Source organism: Castor canadensis, chromosome 2 (genome assembly GCF_047511655.1).
Source record: "Castor canadensis chromosome 2, mCasCan1.hap1v2, whole genome shotgun sequence".
Lineage (NCBI taxonomy): Eukaryota > Metazoa > Chordata > Mammalia > Rodentia > Castoridae > Castor > Castor canadensis.
The window spans coordinates 5,001,772-5,023,448 of NC_133387.1; the positions used below are offsets into that span (position 1 = coordinate 5,001,772).

The 21,677-nt window shown below is 40.1% G+C and overlaps 1 protein-coding gene across 5 annotated transcripts in view; it reads right to left on the minus strand.

Moving 5' to 3' along the window:
- Actr3b (actin related protein 3B) overlaps positions 1-21,677 on the minus strand; it is an 80,183-nt gene that overhangs the window by 45,104 nt on the left and 13,402 nt on the right. Inside the window, exons 2-4 of one of the 5 annotated variants that reach the window (XM_020167385.2) lie at positions 16,630-16,685; positions 7,620-7,744; positions 6,664-6,774 (exon numbers count right to left, since the gene is read on the minus strand). The exons of 1 other annotated variant lie outside the window; for it this stretch is intronic. In XM_020167385.2, the coding sequence (XP_020022974.1) occupies positions 6,664-6,774; positions 7,620-7,744; positions 16,630-16,685 (292 nt within the window). Of the gene's footprint in view, positions 1-6,663; positions 6,775-7,045; positions 7,346-7,619; positions 7,745-16,629; positions 16,686-21,677 lie in introns of those variants that run through there. 3 more of the 5 variants (XM_074060206.1, XM_020167386.2, XM_020167390.2) reach the window with 3 other exon arrangements.

Consider the following 21,677-nt stretch of genomic DNA (forward strand, 5'->3'; position numbering starts at 1 on the left):
CTTAATGCCACCTTAAACTACAAATTCAAAAATGGTAGCATTTATAGTGTATATTTTACCACAGTAAAAAATGCAAGCAAAGGGAAAGTAGGGATGGGGAAGGGGTGAGACTGGTTAATGGTCACAAAGTCACTAGCCAGGTATGAGAAATAAGCTCTGTTGTTCTATTACATAGAAGTGTGATTATAGTTGACAATATTGTATCTTATGAATAAAAAACCAGAAGGATTCTGAATGTCCTCTTCACAAAGAAATGATAAATATTTAAGATGATAAATATTCAAGATTATTTATCATAACCTTAATATCCTGAGTTGACCAGTATATCCTATATAAATGTACTAAATTTTTGTACTGTACCCCATAATGTTGTACAATTATCTGTTAATGGAAAATAAAATAAAAATTTTAAAAAAGAAAAAAATTAAGTGAAAAAAAATGTTCATAGAAGTGCAACACCTTAGGCGCTGATGGCTCATGCCTGTACTCCTAATATTTGGGAGGCTGAGGTTGGGACGATCAAGGTTCAAGACCAGCCAGGGCAAATAGTTCAGAAGACTCAATCTCCAAATAATCAAACCAAAATGGATGAGAGGTGAGGCTGAAGTGATAGAGTGCCAGCTTTGCAAGCACAAAGCCCTGAGTTCAAACCCCAATCTCACCAAAAAAAAAAAAAAGAGAGAGAGAGAGAGAAGTAATGAAACACTAATAAATTTAAAAAGCCCAGAACATGGACAGGCACTCATGGATGGAAAGGAAATACAACTAATGAACATGTGAAAAAAAGTTTAGGGTCAAGCTGGAGACTGGTGGCTCACGCCTATAACCTTAGCTACTCAGGAGGCAGAGATCAAGAGGCTTATGACTCGAAGCCTGCCCCGGGCAAATAATTTTCAAGATCCTATCTCAAAAATACCCAAGACAAAAAGGAGTTGGCAGAGTGATTCAGGTGGTAGAGCGCCTGCCTAGCAAGCATGAGCCCCTGAGTTCAAAAAAAAAGTTTAAAGTGCTGGGGATCAAACCCAGAGTCTTGTGCATGCTAGGCAGGCACTTGACCACTGATAAGGTAAAATTTTAATCCACTAACTATTCAAAAGTGATTATCGATACTGTCAGAAATATAAAGTCGGCCTCTTGTACAGTACTGATGGCAGTGTGAAACAGAAGGCTCTGCCTAGAGACTCACAAAATTATTAATACTCTTGAATCCCATAATTAAGCACAGATCATTCTTTTTAAATAAAAAGTGCTCTAAATATAGAATAAGGAAGTATGTGCAAAGATTACATTATTTCTTATAAAACTCAGAAACTGGGAGCAGAAATCAATGTCTAAAAATAGCAGAACTACCAAACAGGAACTATCTACTTGGATCAATTATTATAAAGCTGTTAAAATGATGATTGTAAAACTATGCAAGAGCTGGGTGACGGTGGCTCACCTCTGTAATCCTAGGTACTCAGGTGGCAGAGATCAAGAGGATTGAGGTTTGAAGCCAGCCTAGGAAACTAATTCCAAAGAACCTCTCTTGAAAAATACCCAGCACAAAAAAGGGTTTGTGGAATGGCTCAAGTGGGCAGAGCACCCACCTGGCAAGTGTGAGGCCAGAGTTCAAACCTCAGTATCACCAAAAAAAAAAAAAAAAAAAGCCATATATTAAAAACACTAAAGAGAGACCCCCTAATCATAAGGGAAATGCTAGGCCAGCACTGGACCTCCTTCTATAAATTAATTTTAAGAAAACTAAAAACCCCCAACTTGTTTAAACTACTATTTTTATACCTTTATTATTCAGTGCTGAACACAATTCTCCATCTTTAAAGAATTAAAATCTATATGCTCCCATTTAAGGAAATGTTTAACAAATAATTAGGTTCTGTTGGTTCTTGAATCAAATTCAGCATCATGAAGTCTGTATCTTCATGAGTTCGGACAGCCACGATCACAAACTTGTTTCTTCCTCTGTCTTCCACTTCTTCTATGTCTACCACCACAGGCATAGTAATTACCCCTTCAGAAGGCAAATTTAAATAAAATGTTCTCAAACTATTATTTTTACCAAGATTCAAATTGGGGATATTAAGTTTTTCTTTTTTTTAAACACTGAAGCATATGAGCAGACCACTACATAAATGTTTTAATTCATAACAATAGTAAAACTTATCACCTGACATTGATTCAAAAATGAATAATTCATGAGTATCATGAGAAACCACCCATTATTTCTTGATAGAGACAACAAATTGAACACGTGCTCCCAGTATTACTCCACCTTCAAATCCCCCTATAACTACAGTAAAGAAATGTTTTTAAGTATCTGAGCACTCAAAGAAGAGAGGACAAGAGAGGACATCACCACGTGCTGCAAGCTAGAAGGCTCCTGACTGGTGCTCCCTGAGCAGATCCAAGGCAGTCGATCTCGTCTGAACTAGACAGAGCAGGTCTACCCCATCCTCAAGAATGCAAGAAGGTTAGGATTTTTATGTAATCAGAAAACTTACTCAATGTATATACCAAGTAAATTAAGTCCTGCTATTTGGCTGTCCTTATCTCAACCAGCAAAAACACTTGTTCCTTCCTATTATTGCTTATACTCTCTCTTCAACAAAATTAGAGATAAGGGCAAAATAGTTTCTGCAGGGTATTGAGGGGATAGGGGGGAGAGGGAGGGGGCGGAGTGGGTGGTAAGGGAGGGGGTGGGGTCAGGGGGGAGAAATGACCCAAGGCTTATATGCACATATGAATAATAAAACAATAAAAATATCCTGCTATTTGGAAAAATCAAATTAAAATAATTTATTGAAGTGAAAAAAAATGCAAGAACGGAACTCTTTAGAGCAGGTCAAGACATACCACAATTGTGAGTCAGATCTATAGCAATGCTTAAATGGTTATCAATTTCAAGTTCACAAAGCTCATCAAAAAAAAAAGTTTTCTCACACAGCTATCACCTAAACTGCACCCAGAAATTTCAAGATAATCATGGATTCACACGTTCATCTCTTAAATACCAGGATGATGCATTTTATTTTAGGTGATCAGGACTAACTTGCAAGCAGTAACCAACATGTAAATGCTAGTGACTCCTCAGTCCCCACTTCAGCTTTGGGCAGGTTCCTGCTAGGCCTCTTTCTCTCTCTCTTTCATCCTCCCTGCAGTGATTTTCTTCTAGCATTCCCCATCTCAGCCCATCTAAACATCCCAATCATCCTTGATGCCTCTCTTAACTGCCAGCCAGCAATTGGGTATTGAAAAATACCCAACACAAAAAAGGGTTTGTGGAATGGCTCAAGTGGGCAGAGCACCGACCTGGCAAGTGTGAGGCCAGAGTTCAAACCCCAGTATCACCAAAAAAAAAAAAAAAAGCCATATATTAAAAACACTCTACCTCTGATACATATATAGAACTTGTCCTAACCAACTCTATTTTCTTCAAAACATGACAGCATATAAGCTCATGAGTACACAAATAAGAACGATGAGCCAAATACGAAAGCAGAAGTAACTGTGTGACTCCTACAAATGATTCTGCCCCATTCTACCTAAGGAGGACTGGCTCTTGAGTCTGATTTCTCTCGCTGGTCTAAATTTCCATATATTCTCAAAGTGTGAGCATTTTGTTGAACTTAGAATAATTCTAACAAAAGATACAAGCTTGTCATATAACACATACTTTACTCCAAATATGTCAACTACCTCAGCTGGCACAGAAGAAAATTCCTCCATGCTGCAGAAAAATACTCTTCCACTTGAGAACCATTATGTTGGTCTCTTACACGAGCCCTTCCAAAAAGATTCTCACTAGTGACTTTGCCTATAATTTTGACCTTCCACAATTTTAAGAACTCTGTAAAAGATTGCCCACTCTTCCCTTTGTTCAGGCAAGTGTACCTCTCACTGGGTTATCATGAAGACTGTGCCAATCAGCCAGGCATGGTGGTGCACACCTATAATCCCACCTACTCAGTGAGTTCAAGGCCAGTCCAGGCATAGTTAGTGAGCTCTGTCTCAAAAATAAGAGACAAGGACTGGAGGTGTGGCTCACATAACAGAGAGCCTGCTTTGCAAGTGTAAAGCCCTGAGATCAAACCCCAGTCCCACCAAACAACAACAAAAAAAAGACAAATAAAATGATTGGGGGTGTAGCTCAAGTGGTAGAGCTCTTACCTAGCATGCTTGAGGCCCTGGGGACAATCCCCAGTACCACCACCAAAAAAAAAAAAAAAAAACCCTGTGCCAATCATGTCATTATCACCACTCTCTCAAATACCAAGCAACCTCACACCACACCAGGGCTGCCCCATGTCTCCCTTTCTCACCACTACCCATCTCTCTCCCTGGCCCTCTAGTCTTACTAACCTTGTCAGTTCCTCAGTCTCCACACTACCTCACTGATGCTGGTTTGCACAAGCTGCTTGCTTGTTCTTGTCTAAGTTATGTTCAAGAAGTTTGATAAATTTCTTCTGAAGTTATAGCTCAATTTCAACTCCAACTCCTTAAAGCATGAGGACCAGTAATGTAAGTCACTTAGGCTCTCTTAAGCCAAGAAGCCATCATCTAAAGCAGCAGCTCAATAATGTCTTCAATTCACCTGTGTGGCTTGGCACAGATCCCTCTACCTGCTTCAATCCTTAAACCTTTTCATTATCATCAACCCACGACTAAGGACACGAGCCTGAAGGAAACCCAGCAACTGTATTACTTCCTCAACCACATCAGACTTACAGAGCTCAAAACACAATGAATGGAATACAGTATTTTAATAATAAATTTGATTCTTTTTGAACAGGTACACATTTTTACCAAGTGGACTTTTCCATGTGCACACAAAACACCATCTCCAATTCCTTCCTGACAAGTGATGGTATTTACAGAGAGATGAGAGAGAGAGAGAGAGAGAGAGAGAGATTGAGAGAGAGAGAGAGAACAGACAGAGATCTAGATATGCCAGCTAAATCAGAAAAAAAAAAGAAAAGTATTTTAGGAAGTATCTTGTGGACTGTGCCCTGGTGGTTTGCATTTGCTCCACAGACCTAAGATGAGATGCCCCTTAAGTGGAGGAAGGAGAACTTCTGGCAGGGTAAGGTGAAGCAGACGGACGGAAGCAGTTGGGCAGGGTGCCTGGTCCTAAATCCTGTCCAACAGGTAGTTAGTGGTATTCTAGAGAAGGAAAAAAATGCCAAATCTGACAGGTGGGAATCTGTGATTTGTTTTGGCCATAAAGACAAAGCCACTCACACACTGTCAGTTTCTTGGCTCCACTTATTTAAGATAAACCACTGTATGTGCACAGGAGAGAAAACACAAAGAGGCCTGTGAAACATAGTAGCCATACTTGATAATTCCAGTGGTGAAGATACAGCTGGAGGACAGGTCACAGCACTTTCAAGGACCTGTTTTAATAGATGTTAAATATGTAGATGCCATTAGCAATCAGCCTGATAGTTAACACTTTTTACTTTTCTTAAATAGTTACAAAGAATATCTTGCATTCTCACATCAGAAAGAATTATATAGGAGGGAGGGAGGATAAAGGACAATGATGGAGGGAGTGAATTCAACTGATATATTGTAACAACTTTTGTAAATGTCAGAATATACCCCCAGTACAACAATACAATAATAAAAACAGAAAGAGTCATGTAACTGGATCTGGTGCCATTTGATACTGTATTTACACAGAAAAAAAACTTTAAATTATTAATTTCAATATGCAGCTTATATTATATGAAACTGCCCTCCATAAAGCATTTTCTACATGCAATTAACTTTAACTTAAAATGAGTATTTCATGGAAGGAAACACTGAGTAGAATAATCAGAACAGATCCCATAACCAAGATAGTTCTTGCTTTTCCATAATGTTTTGTTTGAACAAGATAATTAAGTACCATAGTCAGACTCAATCAGAACCAAAATAAACTCAACTCAGTTTGGTTTGACAATAGCACTTAAACTCTGGGGAAAAAAAATAACATTTTGATTCAGTTTCTCTGGTACAAGAAGTAGTAATAATTATAATTCCTGTCTACTTCTCAAGGATACTCGAGTACAGAGCTGGTTTCCTACCCAAAGCCATGTCTCTTCTATGGTACTTCCTGTTGGAGGCCCAATTAGGCACTTACCTTCCTCCCAGGATCTAAGTGATCAGCCATGGTTGCCACCCTCCCTAACCCAGGCAGAGAATCTTTATTAACCTGTATCAGTTGAGGTAATTCCATTCCTTTTGCTAGTAACCAGGTTAGGCATGGACAGAGAGGGTGAACCCCTTGGAAGGTTTCTAGGAAAGGGTTTCTAAATTCCTAGACGGCAATGTGCAAGGAAAACTTTCCCTTCTACCTCTGAGCAGAAACACTGAAGAAGTAATGTAGAAACCTGGGCAGCCACTGGGGGACTGGGGAGTCCAACAGAAGAGGCCACAGTAAAAGACCCCATGTCTGAGCTGCTGAGACAAGCAGCCCAAAAGTGCCAGGTCCTGCCATCCTGCTCTACAGAATCATGAGCAACTTCTGGTGCTGGATGTTTTCACTGGGCTTTCTGTTAAATGCAAAAAAGCCACCTGATTCATGCAGATGTCTTTAGAAAAACTCCCTAGGGAAGAATATCTTGAGTTTAAAATCTAAGCAATTTGGAATTACAGAAACATATTCCTCCAATTACTTACCATTAAAAAATAATGGTCCTCAGGTTCAGCGCGAAGATATTTAAAAACCACTTGCTCCATGAACCTTTCCATAAGATCCCAGTCTTCAATGATGCCATGTCGGATAGGCCACTGGAGCAAGAAAGTGTCCAGCTTCAGTTCATACGTAAGAGCAACAACTTCAGAGCACAGGCACAGAATAAAGGCCTCCTTCTTGTGAAGTGAGTGAAGTTAGTGCTAATTCATGTAAGGAAAATATGTACTTTAACAGAAAGACTAAACTATACCCTGTTTATATTCTACCCCACCATGTCTAAGTACAAAGAACCACCTAATGGTGGGGGACACAGACAGCTCATCTACCATAAAACTGGATCTAGTCCTTTTTTTTTTTGAAGAATACCTGTTTAAATAATCTTAGTGTTTCTTCTTAATTACTCAATCTTCAATTTTCTGTGTCTGACAGGTTCATTGGTCAACCTGCAATTTTCCAGAGTATAGATCTTGCTTTCACAGGTGCCAAGGGTTCCCTGAGTCAACTCTGCCTTTCAGGGCTTTGTTAATTTACTTGGTTCTCCACTCAAAAGTGCACTATTCATCCAGGTACTGGTGGCTCACGTCTGTAATCCTAGCTGCTTGGGAGGCAGAGATCAGGAGGATCACAGCTCAGGGCCAGCCTAGGCACATAGTTCGAGAGGCCTGCCTAGAAAATACCCAACATAAAAAAGGGCTGGTGGAGTGGCTCAAGTGGTAGAGCATCTGCCTAGCAAGCATGAGACCCTGAGTTCAGACCCTAGTACTGCCAAAAAAAAAAAAAAAAAAACTATTAAAAAAACCACCTCTATGCAAGCATAAGAATAAAAACCAAACTCCACAACTCACAGATACAATTTCTAGACAACCTACCAGTTGACCTCATTCATCGTACTGCTCTCTTCTTGGCTCTACACTTAAGCAAACACCTGTGAGAAGTTTACCTTTGGAGCATACGTGGGCTTATCGATGGCTTCATCCCCTATGAAAAAGTCAAGGTCATCAACTCCCCTCAACACTCTCCTTTGGGCTTGGTCAACTACCTTTGCAGACTCTCTGATGGCAATACCTTAAAAAAAAAAAAAAACCACAAAGATTTCCATCACTCTCCACAAGTATTTGATTAAGAATAAAAACATAATAATACAATTCCTATGTATATCTAAGTAAATTTTCAATGTTAAGGTTTTATCTGGGGTTGAAGGTGCTCACAGAAAAGGCACTGTCAATGAGCACAAAAAGTAATACAGGAGTAAGTTATTATTTTCAGCATGGTACAAGGAATTTGGCTGATCTGGGTTTTTTGTTATTGTTTTTGTGGTACTGGAGTTTGAACTCAGGGCCTTATATTTGCTAGGCAGAAACTTCACAGCTTGAGCCACTTTCCAGCCCTTTTTGTTCTCATTATTTTGGAAATAGGGTCTTGCTTTTTGCCCAGACTGGCCTACTCCAAGACCCTCCTATTTTATGCCCCCCACCATCCCTGGGGTAATAGGCATTCACCACCACACCCAGCTATTGGTTGACATCGGGGTCTCTTGCACTTTTAGCCAGGGCTGGCCTCGAACCGCAGTCCTCCCAATCTCAGTCTTCCAAATAGCTAGGATTTACAGGCATGAGTCACCAGCATCTGACTGCCGGTCTGTTTTTAATGTTGACACAGAAGCACTGTTACTAAATTTTTCAGTTTCATCTGGAAAACTCCTTCAAGATAGTAAGTGAAATGCCCATAGATTACACATGAACAATTCATAAAGTTTAAAACAGAATGTAGAAGGGGACAAAAATCTGTATTGTTACAGTAATGTCTACATGCTCTTAAGTCATTTTAATAAAATTCTACCTCAGATAGCTTTAAAATCTATTTTTAGCCTTGTTACTGGAGAGAAAAAGCTGTGACTTCCAATTACAAGGAAAAACTAAAAAGATGTTCTCTAGTATCTACTGAAAAAAGAAAAGTACGACAGTCAACTCCATTGTGTAACAACCCAAATGTTGATGACTTTACGGTACTTTTATGTGGGACTGCACTTAGTAATAAATAATCATATACACTTCACTCCACAATTTAACACCTCATGAGCTGCGAAGACTCCAGTTTCAATCTATGCTCCTCACCCCTGCTGGTCCACTGGAGCTTCAGACACGCCCATCAGCCAGCATCAGTCAGGTCTCTGCAAACACCATCTGCTCCCTCCAAGCCTTCCCTGACCACCTGGCGATGCAGGGCATGCCTCTGAGAGCCTGCAGGTGCACGTCCTGATAGGGCACTTTTTACAGAGCACTGCAGCCACGCACCATCAGCCCACCACCGAGACTGAAGACCCATGAGGTCAGATAGCTGTCCCTCAGTGCTCCCCAGTGGCAGGCGTGGATGGCAATCACTAGAATAACAGCTGGTTACATGCGTCCGGCACTCCATTGAGTGTCTCTTCTTGCAGACTATTTTGGTTAGTCCTTGCGATAGCCCTGAGGTAGGTGCTACTGTCTCCAGGATGCAGAGGTGAAGCCTTGGCAAGGTGCAGGGCCTAAGACGCACAGCCAGGGCTTGCACAAAGCAGGCTCTACCAGAGGAGGCAGTAAAAAAATACTGTTAAATTAATATTCTACTCCACTAAGACATTTGGTAGAGTGTAGAACATGTCCAAACTATACCATCATAACTATACTAATAGACTCTCACTACGGACTTGATACAGTTTTGGTAAAACCAAAACAAGTTAATTGCTTGACAAAGTTTCTCAAAATTAAAGCATCAAAATCCTTGTATCTGAATCTAAGGACAGGGAAGTAATTCTTCTGATCTGAGTTAATTCCTTCATACAGCCCAGCCAACTTTACTTTGCACATGGCAGCCTCATGAAGTGCAAGCACAGACTCTGAAACCCCACGAGCCTGGTCCGAACTTGGGTGCAGCACCCGCAGGTTAGCTGACCTGAGGTGACCTGAAGGAAGTTCTTACTGAGCTGTGGATTCTCACCTCACCTGGCAGGACTGTAGAATTAAACAGCAAAATGCACATGGAGTGCTGATCAGGGAGCCTGCTACAGAGTAGTACTCAGTAAGCAGTACCATGTACACTAAAATAGAGATCAAAAATGCAACTGACTGAAGACCTAAGAGGTACTAAGATAAAACCAGTCTGCAGAGAAACTGGAGAATATTATAAAAATGTGTTCTACTTCTTCAAATTTATTCTAAAGAAGTGATCAGAGAGTAAATATAGGTTCAGATATAAGGATACTCTTTCCAGAATTAAATGCAATAGCAACAAACTGGAAGCTGGGGGTTAATAGACTTAAAGTCAGAGATAAGGTAAACTATTATCAGATCCTTACAAAGAGCTACTAAGTAACGTCTCAGAACAATATGCATTGCAGGACTCCACTTTGTAAACTTAAATAGCTACACATGTGCACTTAATGTAACTTCACAGACACGAGATATTAGCCAAAATATTAACATTGGTTAGCCCTGAGTGGTGGAATTACAGGGATTTTTGCTTTCTTTTACTAAGCATATTGGTTTCTCATCTGTTTGGGGGGGGGGGGAAGCAGAATAATACCAATTCTTTTTTGTGTGAACTAAAGCAGTCCACCCTGTGACCTCCATATGAAAAGTTCTAGAGGGAAATCAAACAACAGAATTTTCTCAAATAGGAAGCTATTAAGTTTCCTGTAATTTACCTCAAAGTTTATTCCAAAACAAATCAGCACACATATGCAACTATTTCTGAAAAAAGATGATCTGGAACCCCCAATCTATTACAAATAAAGAATAACAACAAAGCTGTAAGAGTGAACCGGATGTCCTTTTCTTAGAAAGGCATCTTGAGCTGGGTGCTGTGGCTCATACCTGTAATCCTAGCTACTCGGGAGGCAGAGATCAGGAGGATCACAGTTTGATATATATATAGTTCATGAGACCCTATCTCAAAAAAATTCATCACAAAACACAGCTGGCAGGGTGATTCAAGTGATACAGCACCTGCCTTGCAAGCGTGAAGCCCTGAGTTCAAACCCCAAAGTCGCCAAAAAATAAAAAGAAATAAAAAAGAACAGCATCTTAAAAGAAAAGTATACAGGATTATTCTATCCTCTAGGCAAGATCGAACTTAATTTTATGCAAATTTAAAATAAGGGCTGTGAGTACGGCTCATGTGGTAAAGAGTCTGCCTCGCAAGCAAGGCCCGGAGTTCAAACCCCAGACCACCAAGAAAATTAAGCTGCAAAATTAACATAATAGACTGTGAAGAGATGAGGAAAAAAGATTCTCCAACTCATTACATCATTTCAGTTTACCAAAAATTCAAGACCAACATATTTAACGAGAAGAGGAAGCCACTACCTTTATTGCCTGACACCAGTGGTTCACAGCTGTAATCCTAGCTACGCAGGAGGCAGAGATCAGAAGGACTGAGGTTTGAAGCCAGCCCAGGCAAAACATTTATAAAGCCCTCTTTCAAAAATATCCAACATAAAACACAGCTGGCAGGGTGACTCAAGTGGTAGAGCGAATGCCTAGCAAGTGTGAAGCCCTGAGTTCAAACTCCAGTACCGCTAAAAAAAAAAAAAAAAAAAAATATATATATATATATATATATATATATATATACACACACAAAATTCTAAATGTAGCAAGAATGAAAGTATGCCACTCAAAATTTCAAACAACAACAAAGTAAGTCTTAATCAAAAAATAATGGAAAGGAAGAGAAGAGATAAGAGGGGAGGGAAGGGAAGAAGTGAGGGAAAGCAATGCAGAAAGCTGTAGCCCCAGCACCCCCAGCAAAGTGCGCTACCAAACCCTGCCAACTGTTCCCACTCAGCAATAACACAGGTCCCTCAATGCAGTGTCCAGAGGCCAAACAGGACATTCATTCTGACCCCAAACTGGCAGAACGAAGGGGCATCCCCCTAAAATGAGGTCTAGAATCTCAAGGCATACCTCAAACACCTGAAAACTCTCCACCACAGCAAAATCAAAGAATCAGGAGCATCTTAAGTAGGAAGAAAATCAATGGGCAACAGTATCAAGATGGCACAGATTTTTCACTTCGCCAGCTACTCATCAGATAAAGGACTAATGTTGAGAATATACTAAGAGTTCAAAAATTAAACATCAAAAGAAAAAACAATCCAATTAATTAATGGGCAAATAAACCGTTCTCAAAAGAAATACAAATGGTCAAGAACCACATGAAGAAATGTTCAACAAGCTTAGCTTATGAAGGAAATGCAAGTCAAAACAACACTAAGATTTCATCTCATCCCAGTCAGAACAGTATCATCAAGAAAACAAACAACAGGCCAGACACCAGTGGCTCACATCTATAATCCCAGCTACTCAGGAGACAGAGATCAGAAGAATTGCAGTATGAAACCACCCCAGACAAATAGTTCTTGAGATCCTATCTCTAAAAACTCTTCACAAAAAATAAGGCTGATGGAGTGGTCAAGGTGAAGGCCCTGAGTTCAAGCCCCAGTACCGCAAAAAAAAAAGAAAAGAAAGAAAGAAAACAAACAAATGCTGGCAGACTGGTGGGAATGTAAATTAGTGCAACCACTATGGCAATCAATTTGGAGGTTTCTCAAGAAACTAAAAATAGAACTCAATATGATTCTGCTATGTTACTTCTGGGTACGTTATCCAAAAAAAGGTAAGTCAGCATACAACAGAAATACTTGTACGCCCATGTTTGTAACAGCACAATCATAATATCCAAACTATGGAATCAGCCTAAGTACCCATCCACCAATGAATGGATAAAGAATATGTGATATACATACAGAATGGAATATTAATTCATCATAAAATGAAATTATATCGTTATGCAGGAAAATGGATAGAACTGAAGATCAGAGGGTGAAATCAATCAAAGTACATCATATGCTTGGATGGGAACATCACAGTGAAACCCTTTGTACAATTAATATATGCAAAAAAGGGACATGACGCATAGATTTTAAATTATCAAGCAAGGATCTCAGGAGCAATCATAAAATCCATCAAGGAACAATTACAAACACACAAAACTATGCCCACACGTTGTACCAATGTCAATTTTCTGGCTTTAATACTATACTACAAGTGTGTAAGATGCAAACTTTGGGGTACATTAAGGACACACAGGCCCCTGTAAACTATCTTTGCAACTTCCAAGGAATCTATAATTAGTTCAAAACAAAAAAAAAGAAAAAGATTACAAATGATTTATACAATCTAGAATACAAAACACCTGTTAGCTGTAATAATGAAACAAAACTAAAATGATTGGCCAGGTATTATACTGCATGCCTGTAATCCCAGTACTCAAGAGGCTGAAGCAAGAAAATCACAAGTTCGAGAGCAGTCTGGGAGGGAGGGTGGGAGGGAAGGGAAGGAAAGGGATTAAATTTAATAAAGAATAATGTTCTTTGGAGGAGGGAGCGGTACTGGGGTTTGAATTCAGGGCTTCACACTTACAAGGCAGGCACTCTACCACTTATGCAACTTCACTAGCCCTCTTTTTGTTACACGTTTTTCCGAGATAGGGTCTACAAACTATTTGCCAGGGTTGGCTTCGAACCTTGATCCTCCTGTCTCCCGAGTAGCTAGGATTACAGGCATGAGCCATTGATGCCTGGCAAGAATAATGTTCTTAAAGTTCTGTAGGTTTTTTTTTAAATAAAAATTGTATGAATATAGACTGTGAGTGATCAGAAGAGAAAGACTACTTTCCTAAATGCTAAAAAGTTATCTAAAGCCAAAAAGTCAACTGAGAGAAATCAAAGTAAGATAACAGGAACAGAATATCTAAGGATGAGATCTAAATTATGTGTCTTAAAAGCACCGCTACAGCAGTGAAGAGACACAATAGTAATCTTTAAAATGAAACTATCCAGTCATCCCAGCCACTTGAGAGCTAGGGCAGAAGGACTGCCTGACCCAGCCTCTTTCTACGGCTGTGCTCAGCACACACTCCTCTGCCTGAAGCTTTCAATGATTCCCAATAATCTCCAACACTTAAACAACCTTTGGGCTGGAGATGTAGCTCAGTGCACACCACTTGCCTAGCATGCAAAAAACCTTGGATTCCATCTCCAGGATGGATAGATGGATGGATGGATGGATATACACAGATAAGAATAAAAATTAAGCCTTTTTTAAACAATCAGGCAATTTTTGTACAGAAGTTCAAACAAACCAGAGACAAGCAAAGCTTGGGATGGATTCAGGGCCAGTGTTATCCTAGGGCCCTCAAAAGTCTTGCTTCCAGCCCTCAGCACACATCACACACCAACACAAAAGCTTCTCTCTCTCCTTTGCTCTTCTTTCTCTCTCTCTCGCTCTCGCTCTCTCTCTGTCTCCCTCCATTTCTCCCTTCTCCTCTTTCTCTCTGCCCCTTTCCTTCCCTCTCTCCATCTTTGTTTCGGTGATGGGGATGCAACCCAGGGCTTTGTATATACCAGACAACCACCCTAGGATGTGCTGCACATTCAGCCCAACTTTTCTCTTCTGATGCCATTTCAGCACATACATTCTGGAAAAGCCACTCCACTCCCAACACAAAGACCCGCAGTAGGCCAGTACATGTCCACAGTAACCAAGGCCTTTCACCGGTCTAAGACTCTCACTTCTGCCCAAACATCTTCACCCTTGCCTCCTGGGGCATGTCTATCTCTTGTAATAATTTCAGCCTACAATGGAGCCCTTTTACTCCCACTCCTTTGAGGCTTGTATTGTCTTGCAGCTTCTGCCACTGCTAAGGTTCTGACAGCCCAGTCTGAGAGCTCACCTGTCTGCTGGCAGAGAATGAAATCCTGTTAACAACTTCAATTCCCCTTCTCTATAAATGGTGACAGCCAACTGAGTGCTCATGACAGTTTTAAACGGCAGCGTAATAAACCAAAAAGGTGCAAGGTCAGCTTTTTGTTTTTTTTTTTAGGGGGAGAGGTTTGTTTTTTTCTTTTCTTTTTTGGTGCTGGGATCGAACCCAGGGCCTCACGCATGCTAGACAAGCGCTGTATCACCGAGCTACATCCCAGCCCAATTTTTTGTTTTTAGAGTTGATACACTTAACAAGGTAAAATCTAATCTTCTACTTTGAAAGGTAGTCAAAAAGTTCAATTTGTTGACTCAGCATGGAATGATCACTCACAGTAATAAAATTCACACAAGACTGATTCATCCTACAGAGTATCAGTTTTTACGGATTGAACTATGTCCTCACAAAATTCAAATACCAAAGCCCTAACTCCCAATGTGACTGTATTTGGAAACACTTTTAGGGAAGTGATTAGGGTTAAATGAAGTTACAAAGGTAGGGTCCTAATCTGGTAGAAGTGGGTGGCCTTCTAAGAAGACACACCCAATGTATATTCTCTCTCTCTCTCTCTCTCTCTCTCTCTCTCTCTCTCTCTCTCGATCTCCCTTCTCACCTCCTTCCTCCCTTCCTCTTTCTCTCCCTTCCCCTTCCTTCCTCCCTTCCTCTTTCTCTCTCTCTCTCTCTCTCACACACATATACACACACACACTCACACAGACAAAAGGCCATATAAGGACCCGCTGAGAAGGAATGCAGCCCTCTGCAAGCCTAGAAAGAGACCTCACCAGAAACCAACCATGACAGCACCTTGAACCTGGGCTTGAGCCTTCAGTACTGTGATAAAATAAACTACTCTTGTATAAGTGACCTAATCTGTGGTATTTTATTATGACAGCCCTGACATACAAATATTCCAATTAATAAACTTAAAATGAAGATACAGCAGACCAATAATGCCTATCATCAGGAATAACCCATTTGTGGCATCAAAGTGTTGAGATCAAGAAAATCAAAACCATGGTCAGTGATACAGCAACAAGAAACCAGAATGAGGAACCTGTAGTACACTTTTTTTTTTTTTTTTTTCAGTACTGGGGTTTGAACTCCAGGCCTACATCTTGAGTCACTCCACCCTTTCAGTGACGAATTTTTTTCGAGAAAGGGTATTGGGAACTATTTGCCAAGGCTGGCTTCAAACCACGATCCTCCTGATCTCTGCCTCCTGAGTAGCTAGGATTATAGGCCTGAGCCACTTTCTAACAATGTGCACACTCACAATCACCAAAAAGCTTTATCCTTTCCTTGAATACCAATCAAGCCTTCCTCCTCTCCCCACCTTCCACATCCTCAGTTCAGTCCTAGTCATAAGATCCTGTCATGACAGCGTCACTAAGCTAATCACTCACAGTGTCTCATGGGAGCCATATTTAGGGAACCAAGGTTTCCCTTCACTCTTGGTTGATATACCTTTCTCTCTGGCAAACTGTCTCCAAATCACCACCAGGGATTTAGATAGTTGCAGAGAATGTTACCTACAAACACCAATCTGACCTTGGGGAGACTCCCATGGGAAACAAAGAGTGGACAGGATGAGTTCACGTCAAAATGTGAGGACACTTCTTTTAAGGTTGTTACTTTCTACCAACTAAAAATTAAATAAAAACCAAAGGCTTGTCACAAAATGAAAGCAATCAGCAGGCTCCTCATTTCCACCAAAAAAGTCTTTCATTACAGTGAATGAAATCCTGCTAATAACTGTTCAATACAGCACAACAGAACTGCTAAGTCAACAGAACTACAGTTACTTAAAATTGCAAGTTAGCGATAGAGACCCAGACAGACTTTTTCTAGGCAGTTTAGACATTGATGATTGAGCAAACGCCTCTACCTACTATTCTAGATGAAACTTCAGTGACAGTGACAAAGGGTTGTATCAGAAGGGAGTAGAAGGGCTAGAACACTGGTTTAGGTCACAGGTACTGTTTATAGCAACATTTAGGAACAAGGTGGCAAAATAACCCTTCCCAGTAGCTAGATGGTAAGTAAATTAATATACCATGATAAACAGAACTGGAAAGTTAGAAATGCTTAGAATGAGAATGCTAAGACACACAAGCCTTTAAAAACCCAGGTAGAGCTTTACTTACATGACGGAATAATGAACTGTGGCTCAGTGTTGCCTGCGTAGCCAAGCTTGGTATACCTAAAAGCACAAAGTCATCAACACATGTTTAGATGGTAATGCTCTCTCGTCCACATTCCATTACTGTCTCATTATATGCACCAACTCCTATACTACCAAACTTCAGAATACTAACTCAAATTTAAGAAACAAAACAAAAAATTCTCAACGCTGAGACTGAAACACTAATTTGAAATAAAGTAATTACAAAGCTTAAAGTAATATGCTTCCTCTACTAGAAAGAAAACACAGATCGGTCAGCACGTAAATTACATTTGTGTATCCCTAACGATTTTAAAAGTGCTTTCATACTCTCAGTGGTTCAGAAAACCCTGAAGAAAGCAGACAGTACCCCACTCTGCAGATGAGGAACCCAGAGCGCGGAGAGGCCGGCCAAGCTGCCTAAGGCCAAGCAGCCAACTGAACTGCAAGCAAAGAACCCAGATCTAAGTGTGCTGGTTAACTCCAGTGCTGGCTCTGTAGAAAGTACAGTTACTTCCCAACTTCCAGAACTTTGTTTTTTGTTTTTTGTTTTTTGTTTTGGGGGGGGTGGTTAGAAAATGATATAATTTTCTTAAGATGTCGTGGCATATGTCTAGAAACAGCTACTGCCGTCTCCTGACACTCATCTGACAGGAGCGTCTCTTTATCACCTCATTTCAGAAGAAGCCCACTTTCTGTCAAGATATTCTCTACGATAGATTCCAAAAGCCTTTACTAAAACAAATGCCAAAATACTACTATCTGTTCCAAAAGCATTTGCTAATCTCCCAAATAGAAAAAGGGGGGTGAAAACCACCACTGCGACCATCTGCTGGAAGCAGTCGGTAAACTGAGAAGCCTCATCAGCTCCCCCTCCTGACCAGGGCTAATTAACAGTGCAGTCTGCACAGCCAGCCCCTCCCACTGCAACGATGCTGACATTGAGCAAAATGCTCTCTAGCACTGTGAAAATAACTATGAATTCATTCTGTTTTACAAATTCTTTGAAGATGCTTGAGATTAAATTTTTGGTGTGACAATATTTCTAATTCTAATAAATTCATTTTATGATTTTTAAATGTATTTTGCCATATGCTAGCTTTAGCATTTTCGAACACGCAGTGAGTGGTTAAAGTCTGGTGAGAGAAAACAAGCAGATTGACTGTCCTACATCACTTACTGCTCAGCTTCAATGGGATCCAGGAAAGGCCAACGCCCACCCCTGACACCTCTTGACCCTAGAGGTCAAGACCCATTTGAACCCCTTTCAAGTTCACAGACTACACAGCTGACACCAGAGTAAATAACCAAGTGGGCCCAAAAACCTCCCACTCTGGGGCTCATGGAGCCACAGGGACAGAGGTCTCCCCAGAGCCTTTCTAGAATGGGTACAACACGAACTGAACTACAAAAATTCCAGATCAACAGGGTGATGTGGCATACATCTATAATCCCACCACTGGGGAGGCTGAGGCAGGAGGACTAGGAGTTTGAGGCCAGCCTGGGCTAGAAAGAAACCCTATCTCAAAAAAAAAAAAAAAAAAAAGAAAGAAAATCCAAATTATCCCCAATTTGACCATCAGCTGAAAGCACATTTCAGACAATATAAATAAACAAAATGAATTACTGACCCAAGGCTAAATCCAACAGATAGGCCAGGAATAACTAAAATCATCAAACGTAAAATTTATCTACTTGCACTTAATCATTTTAAATAAACCCATTCCCCACACTGTTAGGTTATAAGTTCTGTGATGTCAACAATAGGATTCTTCCTCATGGCTTCTTCTCTACTTCCTTAGCACACTGCCTGTAGTGTGAGAGATACTTCCTAAATATCTGCTGAAATAGGTTCTTCCCAGAAGTAAGAAAAGGTCATCACTGTCCAAATGCTGGGAAAAGGACAGTGTCTGACAGAGGGAGGCTGAAGGAGGAAAAAGATGGATGGAACCAGAAACAACAGAGTGCTGACACGACTGCCTACTTACAGATGAGAACATGCAAGAAGGTGCAATGGGTTTAAAAAATGACAAAGACCCCTAAAACAAATATGGTAAGATGTAAACATTTATTAAAATCAGATCATTTGCCTGCTATATTATTTTTTTGTAACAAGTATTTTACATTAGTTAAGACCATGCACTTTTTGGAACCAGACTGCCTGGATCCAAATCCCAGCTCTGCTCTCTGCAGAATTTGGAGCAGTTACTTTACCTCTGTATGTCAGTTTCCCATGTGTAAAATGGGGATAATAATGCAAGCTGCTTCTTCCAGTTGGCATGATACAGAGCACATTAATATATATATATACAAACTCTAGTAGAAGGCTATCCTCATAAGCTTCCGTTATTAATTTTACTATTACTTTTCTGTATGTTTGAAATATTTCATTTAAATTTTTGAAAAGTTAAAAATGTGTTCTGTGTTCCAAACCAGTGTTCATTCTTTCTGCTGTACACCATCAACAGTTTGATCTGCAGAGTGGTGGGGATGAAATGCACACAAATGTTAGGTCTAGTAGATACCAGACATCCTCCAACAGCTAGACCTCATCTTCCTCTCCTGCTCTGTACCATGAAACTTAACTGTGGCCCACATCAACAAGACTTCAGAAATGGACTGGCACTCCCTTTTAGCCCACAGCTCCAAAATTAAACCAAATACTGGCAATACCTTTCAACAACAGCTGCAGGAACATTCAGACTGTGCAGCCACAGCACTCTGCTACACAGAGGCCTCTGTTACAGTCACAGGCTCCTTAAGCAGCAGAAATACTAAGCAAACTAACATGAAGATATATTAATATTCTTATGTTCTAACAACTTACTGAGAGACAAACCCACTCCCAGTCTCCCAGCATAACTGAAGCCATGTTTTAAAAAAAAAAAAAAGAAAGAAAGAAACCCAGTGACAAAAAACACAGGCTATTCAGAACACTTCTTGGTCATTTAATATCTTTCAGTTTTCCCATGCTGCTCTTCATCAAATGCACTTGAGGTTTTGTTACTTTGAATAATTGCAATGTAATGAATGTTAACATGATTTTTCAAGACAATACATTCAAACTCAAAACTAATCAACTGTATCAACAGGCTCACAGAACTATCAATGAGAACATAACTGCAGCACTGTAAATGTAACATAACCGTGCTCACCTCAAATTCTTCCCCAGGAGTTAAGCAGCAGTCACATTAAGCAAACAGTGACTTTCATGTCCCAAGCAAACTTAGCAAACCCATTTAGAAATGATCTTTGACAGCTCAATTATTTAATGAGCAAGGGGAAAAAATCAAGTAAAAGGTAACTCTTAAATTTGGAAGTGTTCGCATTCCCATTTATAAAAACAAACTTTCCTCATTTCCAGGTTACCAGAAACTAACTATAAACCAAAGAGCCCACAGTGTTTAGTCACCATGCATACTGAGGGAGGAGGATGGGGAACAGCCCAGAGGTAGTCAGAATGGTCCTTGAAGTGTTTACCTATTACAATCTAATAGGTACTTATTGCCTATTACTTTCTCAGTTGTAGCCTGGCCTACTGTACCTGGCAGACAAGCGTAACACCATCTGGATAGGCATCTGAGAGAATCAGCCACGCCTGAGAAAATCCTAGCATACACAGTCCCAGGTCCAGTGCAGGAATCTCAAGGGAAGAAGCCTAGCGTCTATTTCTAAGAGCCCATGCTTCTTCCATAAGGGTTCTGATGGCCAACTTAGAAATCACTGACCAAAGCCACACCACATGCAGCCACCTTTACACTTTTATATAAGGCAAGCTCTTCAACCTCAGGTTACAGTCTAACAAATAAAATATATCTATATATAGCATGAATTTTAATACTGATCGGAAACTCAGAAGAGGACTGGCAGAGTGGCTCAAGCAGTAAGAGCACCTGCCTAGCAAGCATGAGGTCCTGAGTTCAAACCCCAGTGCTGCCAAAAAAAAAAAAAAAAACTTAGTGTGCCAGTTCTTATTATTTAGAACATTTAGGTATTTAGGCATTCAATGAAAAAATACTTTTCAGTTCAATTTATGTATGCAATTAAAAGTAGAAAAAGAAATCTGGGCCTAACTAATAGTGTAAAGAACTTAAACTCAGTCAGGCATCAGTGGCTCATGCCTATAAGTCTAACTACTTGGGAGGCAGAGATCAGGAAGATCGAGGTTCAAGACCCTATCTCAAAAATACCCAACACAAAAAAGAAGTTAAAACTCAAAATAGAAGCACATAATCCTTACAATAAAATGATTAGGGTGGAGTCTGTCAAACCAAATGATAATGAAATGGTAGACGCATCCTTTATTAAAGTCAGAATTAAGCCAAGGAAATCCACTATCACTTACTTAACACTGTTCTGAAAGAATTTAGCACAAATCACCAAAAAAAAACCCTAAAAGGGATACTGGGAAAGAGAAGACAAAAACTAATTATTTATAAATGATTGTATGCCTAGAATACCTGAGGAAAATTAGGTGAAAAGCTAAAAGCAACAGGGAATTCATTAAGTGACTAATTATTAAATAGACAAAAATCAACAAGTAAGAACACCCACTGGATGAAAAGCTCTCACTCGGAATGGCAACAACTAAAGAATAATACTACCCTTAATAAACTATATCATATGTGTAAAGAACTCTCCATATGAAAAAGCAAAGGAATTAAGACTTTTTTTTTTTTGGCAGTACAGGGGAACTCAGGGCCTCTTGTTTGCTAAGGCAGTCACTCTATCTCACTTGAGTCACACCTCCAACCCTTTTTGCTTTAGTTGTTTCTCACATAGGATTTCCCATTTTTGTCTGGGTGGGCATGAACCACAATCCTCCTATCTATGGAATCAGAGGTGTGCACTACCACACCCATACCCACTTAATGACTGAGATGGGGGTCTCCCTAACTCTTTGCCTGGGTTGACCTTGAACAGTGATGCTCCCCATTTTCATCTCCCAAGTAGCTGGGATTATGGACCTGAGCCACTGTGACTAGTGAGACATCTTAATATACAAAGAGTCAAGATCATTAAAAGAAAAAT